Source organism: Lactuca sativa, chromosome 9 (assembly GCF_002870075.4).
Source record: "Lactuca sativa cultivar Salinas chromosome 9, Lsat_Salinas_v11, whole genome shotgun sequence".
Taxonomy (NCBI): domain Eukaryota; kingdom Viridiplantae; phylum Streptophyta; class Magnoliopsida; order Asterales; family Asteraceae; genus Lactuca; species Lactuca sativa.
The window spans coordinates 10,667,719-10,675,585 of record NC_056631.2 but is presented as its reverse complement, the minus strand read 5'-3'; the positions used below and the strand labels follow the sequence as shown (position 1 = coordinate 10,675,585).

The 7,867-nt window shown below is 35.2% G+C and overlaps 1 protein-coding gene across 3 annotated transcripts; it reads right to left on the bottom strand.

Annotated features, from left to right (window-relative positions):
* Nucleotides 1–200: 200 nt before the first annotated feature.
* LOC111881316 (uncharacterized) lies at nucleotides 201–6,050 on the bottom strand. 3 transcript variants are annotated; one of them, XM_052767536.1, is made up of 5 exons: nucleotides 5,742–6,050; nucleotides 2,796–5,668; nucleotides 942–2,720; nucleotides 653–717; nucleotides 201–496 (listed from the first exon to the last, which is right to left on the bottom strand). In XM_052767536.1, the coding sequence occupies exons 2-3, from the start codon at nucleotides 5,560–5,562 to the stop codon at nucleotides 970–972; spliced, it is 4,518 nt and encodes a 1,505-aa protein (XP_052623496.1). In that variant the 5' UTR covers nucleotides 5,563–5,668; nucleotides 5,742–6,050; the 3' UTR covers nucleotides 201–496; nucleotides 653–717; nucleotides 942–969. The 3 variants fall into 3 exon arrangements, with proteins under 3 accessions (XP_052623496.1, XP_023733497.1, XP_042754266.1); XM_023877729.3 differs by having other exon boundaries at nucleotides 942–5,668; XM_042898332.1 differs by lacking the exon at nucleotides 5,742–6,050 and having other exon boundaries at nucleotides 942–5,735.
* Nucleotides 6,051–7,867: the final 1,817 nt, after the last annotated feature.

The following is a 7,867-nucleotide window of genomic DNA, read 5'->3' as shown; positions in this document are numbered from 1 at the left end:
AACGGACCGTTGACGTTTTTTTTTTTCATTTTTTATTAGTTTTCTATTTTTTTATTAGTTTTCTTAATTTTTATTAATAACATAAATTTTATAAATAAATAAAAAAAACTGAACTAGACCAGAGAGGACAAAACAAATTTTGAACTCCAAATGACCAAATTAAGTAAAATCTCTTATAAATGAGTTGTACCGGATGAATAAAACCCCAAATTTTACATAAAAATGACTTTTAAACTAAAAAAAAAATGTCTACCAACACATCATTGTCATACATATACACATAGTGTTGGATCAAAATACAAGCCACCACTAAAAAAATGTACACTTTTAACATATATTTCCATCCAAACTACAACATCCAAAATGAACAAGAAATCATAATTCCAACTACAAAATAATAAAGAGATTGGAAAATAATATAAATAAATGACACCTATTTTTCCAGTGAGAAAACATCATTTTGCACTCGTCATACGCTTGCTATCAGAACAGCATACTGCACCAAATGCAAGGAACCATGTCAACATTCGTACAAAATTTCTTGTGAGGTGATTAAAATATGCTTTTATATATATTATATACACCAATAACGAAACTATAAAAATATTACTAATTTCATGATAAAAAAATAAATATATGATACATACTGCACCTGCTAATAAATGCACGTGTGACGACGTCCATTTGCATTTTATAAAAATGGGTAATAGCTGCAAACTGCATCAACATACAAAAATTTATATATATGAGACATTATCAAGTATAAAATGTCACAATATTCGTCAATTTTAATGTGAAAAAAAAATGATAAATAGGTAAAGAGTTGGTGCCTTAATACATTAAGTCAGTTTTTTTTTTTTTGCTTAATCCATTAAGTCACTCTCTCATGATTAAGTGTCTAACCTGTTAAGCGGATTAAGTTAAAAGAAAAAGTCCCTTACCTCGGTTTTTGTAGAAGGATGTATCCTATCAATTGCTAGAAATGCCTCTTTTATCAACCATAATTCTTCTCAAATCTTGTAGTTGATGAGTTATTTCTTGAATAAATTCAAGGCCCTCACTTCCATGGAGTGAGTTACAAGCATGTTTAACAAGCTCAATATCAGCCTGTAAACCTTCAATCTTTTCTTTAAGCTCTACAAGTTCATGCTCCATGGTGGCTGAATCAATTTCATGGCATTTATCAAAAACCCCATTAGATGTCGCTGAATCTTTAGGTGTTAAAAAGCTGTTGTCATCATTCAAATGATCACCACCATCACACAGTTGATGAAGCTTCTTTTCCAGTGTCGATAACGATTCCAAAATGTACCTTTTTTCATTCTCAAAGATTATAATAGGAACATGGATATTCCCCATTGATAGATCCCCGTATCTGATTCTATATTGTTCCAATTCATCCAACAAATCTTGAATTTCATTCTCTTTTTCTTCCACAAGCTCGTTAGCTTTCTGTAAAGCTTCCATATCATATTCAGCTTGTTCTTCCATCATTCTCAAGTACTGTAAGGCCTCCATTTGAAGAGAAGCTTTTTCTTGTTGTAACCTTGTGATCATGTTCATGGCATGGTTTGCAGCTATTGTTGCAGCGTTTCTTTCGGCTTCTAATTCTGATTGCAACAATCTCAAGCATCTGACGTCATCTTCTGCCTTTTTTTTCACTATCTCCACAATACCATCAACCTCCATTTCAGTGTAAGTACTTCCATCCAAAGATCTCGCATCCATTCTTTCTGAACACATTGAGCATGCATCGGTTCTGATATTAGTAGATGAATCTGCGTCTTTTGTGGGGATCAATGGAGGCAAATGTTTCTTATCTCTTTCGGTTTCTAGGTGGTCATGTCTTTTGGGTTTTTCAGCATGGAATTGGCGCTCTGGTGAAAGAGAAGGACTAGGTTTAATTTGGGATTTTGACCACTTTTCTTCTTGTGAACCATATCCGATCGAGGAATTTGGTGTTAAAGATTTAGAACGGCTTCTTATACTGTCATCAAGATGCATCTCTAGAAGTACGGATCCTAAATCGTTAGCACTTTGGGAGTTTCTTGAAAAGATTGCGTATCGGTTTCGACTTCCCGTGTCATTAGAGTAAACAGGATCATCAAAAGCATCATACCAGTTAGTGTTATCCATTGATAAATCACCTCCACCTCCACCATTGTTGTCTGATTGTTGCAGTGGCCTCTTACCTTTCTTGGCTTTTGCACGTTCACTTTTTTTGCGTTTTTTATGAGGTAGCTGATTAGAATCGAGCTCTGGTGAAACAGAAGTTGTCCCGGTTTGGAATTGCAACCAATCCAATCCTCCTAAACCTTGACCGATTGAACAGCTTGGTGTCAACGATGCAGACTTACTTGTGAAACCTTCCTCCATAGGCATTTCCAATGATGGCGATGTTAGATCAGAAACACTGTAGGAATTCCTTACAAGCTTCCTGTATCGCTTCCGATTATTACCTCTTCCATGTGAAACAACAGAGTCGTCAAGAGATCCATGGTGACGATTATGATTATTATTATTATTATTATTATTATTAAATAAATAATTGTTCGATGAACCAAAACCGTTAACGGGGTGTGCTGGACCTGTTGGTTGTGGTATTGGGCCAGGTCTAGTTTGGATCTTTGAATTCCTTGGTTCTTCAAAATGATGCCCATATGCACTTGGTGTTACAGATGCAGAACGACGACGTTTTGCACTTTCTTTAAGATGCATATCTAGCAAAAGTGCACATTCCAACTCAAGAGCACTGTAAGAATGTCTTCGACGAATCTCATTCTGATTATGATTACCTGCATTACGTGAGATGAAAGAATCATCACAAGATCCATACCCATCGCTTCTAGGCCATGGCATCGATTTTCGTTGTGATGAACTAGGGTTAGGTTTGTTTTGGAAATTCGGCTGATGAAATTCTCCCAAACCATGTCCAGATGAATAGTTTGGTGCAGGTGAAGGGTAGGAACGTTTTAAGCTTTCGTCAAGATTCATCTCAACTAGAAGGGCACGACCCAAATCAAAAGCACTATACGAATGTCTTCGAGGAACACTATTTTGATTCTGATTATTCATGCTACGGTATACAACAGAATCATCCATGGATCCATGCCATTTACTCTTGTCTAAAAAGGAGGCGGTTGAGAAATCGTTACCGACATCAGACGATAAGCTGAATCTTTTAACAGATCCCATCGGTGGATGTAATGGCACCCCATTATGATGTAATGGATGTGGATGATGAGACTTGTGCTTCTCCGGTGAATGACAAGGACTGTTCTTAATATGGAATATCGACGACCTCTGTGGTTCACCATTTGGCGTAAAAAATGAAGGTTGACTGGTCACACTTTCGTCGTCGTGAGGCATATTCAGAAGAATATCACCGCCTAGCTGGAAAACACTATATGAATGCCTTCGAGGAAGTGTATTTTGACCACGGTTACCGTTGTTGCGTGGGACAACAGAATCATCGAGAGACCCATTGCCATGATTCCTGTCTAAAAACGGATTATGTGAACGAGAATAATTGGGTCGATTTTGGAATTTTGTCTTGTTCTGTTCTCCCAAACCATGAACAATTTGAGGATTTGGGGTCATTGATGCAGAACGCCGTGGACGTGTTAAGCTTTCATCCTTTTGCAGCTCGAATAGAAGTGCGCATCCTAACTCGAAAGCGCTGTATGAATGTCTTCGAGGGTTTGAGTTTCTGTTTCCATTTTGATTACCCGTGTTGTTGTGTGAGATAACAGAATCATCCCAAGAGCTAGGCCCCTCACTCTTGTGTAAATATGGAGATGGATTCTTCTTAGCTCTTTTGGCTCTTTTATTAGGAAATTGCATTGGATTTGGCGTGATGGATGCAGGAGGATTTGGTAAAGTTTCATCATTAGGCATATTTAGAAGAATTTCACACCCAATCTCAAAAAAACTATATGAATGCCTTCGAGGAAGGGTGCTATGGTCATAACACTGGTTACCTGTGGTACGGGAGACAAAAGAATCGTCCATAGATCCATACGCGTTATTAGGTCTTTGTATTGGGAATAACATTGCACTGAGAGAATCAAGCTCTTGTGAATGTGAATAGGAATGTACAGGCCTCCTATTACTATTAGGATCTTGAAAACCATAACCAAAAGAACCATTTTGTTGGAAAGATGCAGAAGAATTACTTGTTAAAGGTTCATCAGTAGGCATATTCAAAAGAATCTCACACCCCAGCTGGAACACACTATATGAATGCCTTCGAGGGATCTTGTTTCGATTCTGAGTATCAGTGTTACGTGAGATAGAAGAATCATCAAAGTGCCCATATGAACCTGACCTTCTCATGGAGTTGGTTGATGATGACGACTTCTTACTTTTCTTGGCTTTGTGAAGATAATTTTGGACAGTTTCATGAGAAGAAGCAGGTTGTGTTTGGCATTTTGGCCATTTAAATTCTCCAAAACCATGACCAGAACTATTGGGTGTCACAGATGCAGAACGCCTTGGTAAACTGTTCAGTTGCATTTCCATAAGAATGGCAGACCCCAAATCACAAGCACTGTAAGAATGTCTGGAAGAAATCCTGCATTGGTTCTGACTCCCAATGCTATTGGATGCCATACAACCATCCATTGATGAAGATGGTGATGGATTCATGTATTTCTTGGGTTTAAAATAAGGATTATTTTCTTCGCTTCTTCGAAGGGATCGAGCAACATTTGGTGTCACGGATGTAGAACGAGTTCTTACACTAGGCTCATGAAGCTGCGACTCAACAAGAAGGGATCCAAAATCAGGTGTGCTGTAGGAATGCCTTCCAAAAATCTTGTTTCGATTATCACCACCATTTGTGACACCTCGCATGATCAAGCTTCCATCATCATCATCAGAAAAAAGGAGTTCAAACTCTGACTCAGAAGTAATGTTGGCATCAGAATATGATCCAGGAGACATTGAATACTTACGATGATGACGATTTTTCGTTTTATTTCTTATCCTCCTCACACCATCTCCATGCCTAGACCTAACACGTCTAGTTGGACCTGGACCCGGACCGGGACCCACACGAGGCAATGGAGGTTTTGTGGTGACATTACTATTACACCCCCTTGACCCAACCATATGCGGGTCAATCATGGGTTGACCACTCGGTTTTTCTTTCCATTGTCTTTTACAACAAGAACATGTTCTTATACTGGATCCCATGCAACCAAGATTCTTATCCACCACAAACCTGTAACATTCCAAATTGGATTGGCTATGTAAACAATCTTCACATATTTCTCGTATATCCACAAGCTCATTGTGAAGATTGCAATATATCAAATACGAGATATCTCCTTGGTGTTTATTGCAGAACAAATGAAAATAAGATCCGGGTTCTTCTTTGTCAAAAAAGTGGTCAAGCCTCGAGCACAACAAGCATGGGATTTGTAGATCGCAGTAGCGAGCGAATTTTGTAAGAGAATAAGCCAATGCCGCATCGATAAACACCCAAAACATTAAAAACCATTCGCAGGTAGCCAGTAGCAGGTGATCGATTAATCCCTTGGTGGCAGCCATTGGCAACATATTGAAACCTTCCTTTTTACCCCTTAAAAATGGCCTATAATCATTGCGTTATCAATTTGCTCGTGTATTTCAAGATCATAGGATCCCAAATTTAGGGTTCAAAAGGCTGAAAAAGAAATTTAATTTTTTTTAGATTACGAATGATATGAAACAAATGAGAACACAAAATTGAAACTTACAATGTAAATCAAACACCAAACTCTTGCCCTGATTGCGAAACGAATCCCTTCACATGATAATATTAACCTATGAAACTTTATGAATCGATTGTGAAAAGGAATTGTGCATGGATGAAGGAGTTGGAGAAGGTTCCCGGGGATCAATAGTATGAAAAATCGGAGCTAAATTAGGGTGGGGAGGATTTATGTGAATTATATGAAAATTGAAGAAAAATAGAATGTTAACGAAGGGCCATTGTGATTTTGGCTACAAAAATCTTTCAACCGTTGAGTCTAACTGATTTTTAGATTCTTCATGCTACCAATCATTTTCCTGCCAAACCAAACGATCAATTTAATATTAAAATAAAACAATTTAAAGCATAACTCGGTTTTATATTCATCGAGATAAATAAGAATTCTTTTATGTATGTACACACGCTTTAAACATGCTAATGAAGGAAACATGTAAAACATATTTAATTTCAAATTTAAATACTAATACAAATTATATACATATATGAAAACCCTTATATACTGTATACATATACTAGTTGTAAAACCCGTATATTATACGGGTTAATTAAAACATAATGTTAAATAGGAGCGATTAAATGAAAATTTTATTTGAATTTGAAATATGAAATAAGTGAAAATTATGAAAAAAAAAACATACAAAAAATAAATTAATTAAAATTATATGTTTAATTGTTAGACCCGTGTACTAAACGAGTTTTTATAATAAAATGTTAAATACAAAAGTTTAAAGTGTAAATTTATTTGAATTAAAATTGAAATTTAAAATTTAAAATTTAAAATTAATAGTTATTATAGTATGTTTAATTTATGGAAACTAAATTAATTATATAATGGAAATGAATATGAATAATGAAGTAATTGACAAGTGGAAAATAAATATATTTCAAAATTTTGACAAAATGACATGTGACCAATTAAATGAGAGAATGACAAGTGGCAATAACATTTTCATTTATTAGGTAGATATTAAAAGGGGTCTGTTAAATCGTTCCCCCCCCATCAAATCAAAATCATTATATATATTTAAGTATTTACAATTTTAACTATTTTATATATCCCTATTATTTTGTTGTATTTATTTAAAGGTTTTTATAAATTGGCTTTTATGAATTTATTTTTGTATATAATAATATATTATTTTCTAAAACTTGAAATTTTTTAACTATAGTTGAATGGGTAACCCCGTTCAATTGAACGACTAAATATTTATAATCATTATCGTTCTAGTTTTAACGATTAAATATGTATAATAATTATTATTGTTGCAATGTTGATTAATTATTTATAATATATATATATATATATATATATATATATATATATATATATATATATATATATATATTTATATATATGTGTGTGTGTGTGTGTGTCAAATGTCAAATCATAGGGGAGGGGGATAATCAAAGAATAAGGGGGTGGTGGATTAGTGGGAGCCATATTAAAACCCCTTATGTTTGTGAACACTAAAGTTCACCCGTTTCATATTTTAACCACATTAATATGTACACAAATGACTTTTTCATCCTTGAACTGTCTGATTCCCTAATCGATATTCCCACGGTCAACTCCTTCCTTCTTCGTTTCAGAGTTTCTCGTCCACCGTATTTTCCTCTGAGCACTTACAATTTGGACTCCAACAATTCCGACTCATAAGGTATGTCAATTGCAAATAGGGCCAGCAATTCTCGACACGACCCGCAACACGACACGAAATAAATGGGTTTGAGTTGAGTTTTTCAACCCACTAACCCGCCAACCCGTTTATTAAACGGGTCATATATGAGTTTCTCAAAAAATAAACGGGTTGACCCGCCAACCCGTTTATATTCTTAATAAAAAAAATTATTTTATTTTTAAATGTATTTATGTATCAAGTATTAATATTTAATAAGTATTATATAATCTATATACCATTGATTCATACACCATTTGACTATTTTGACATTTTGACTCGTGGTGGATGGTCTAAGGTCGTAAGTCGTAACCTATAATACTAAGTCTGTAACATGTTTCTATAAATGCTTTTAATTTTCATTTGGATGTTTAAGAGTTACATGTCTAAAATTCGGATCCACGAACCCAAATCTGACCCACGAACCCGCCAA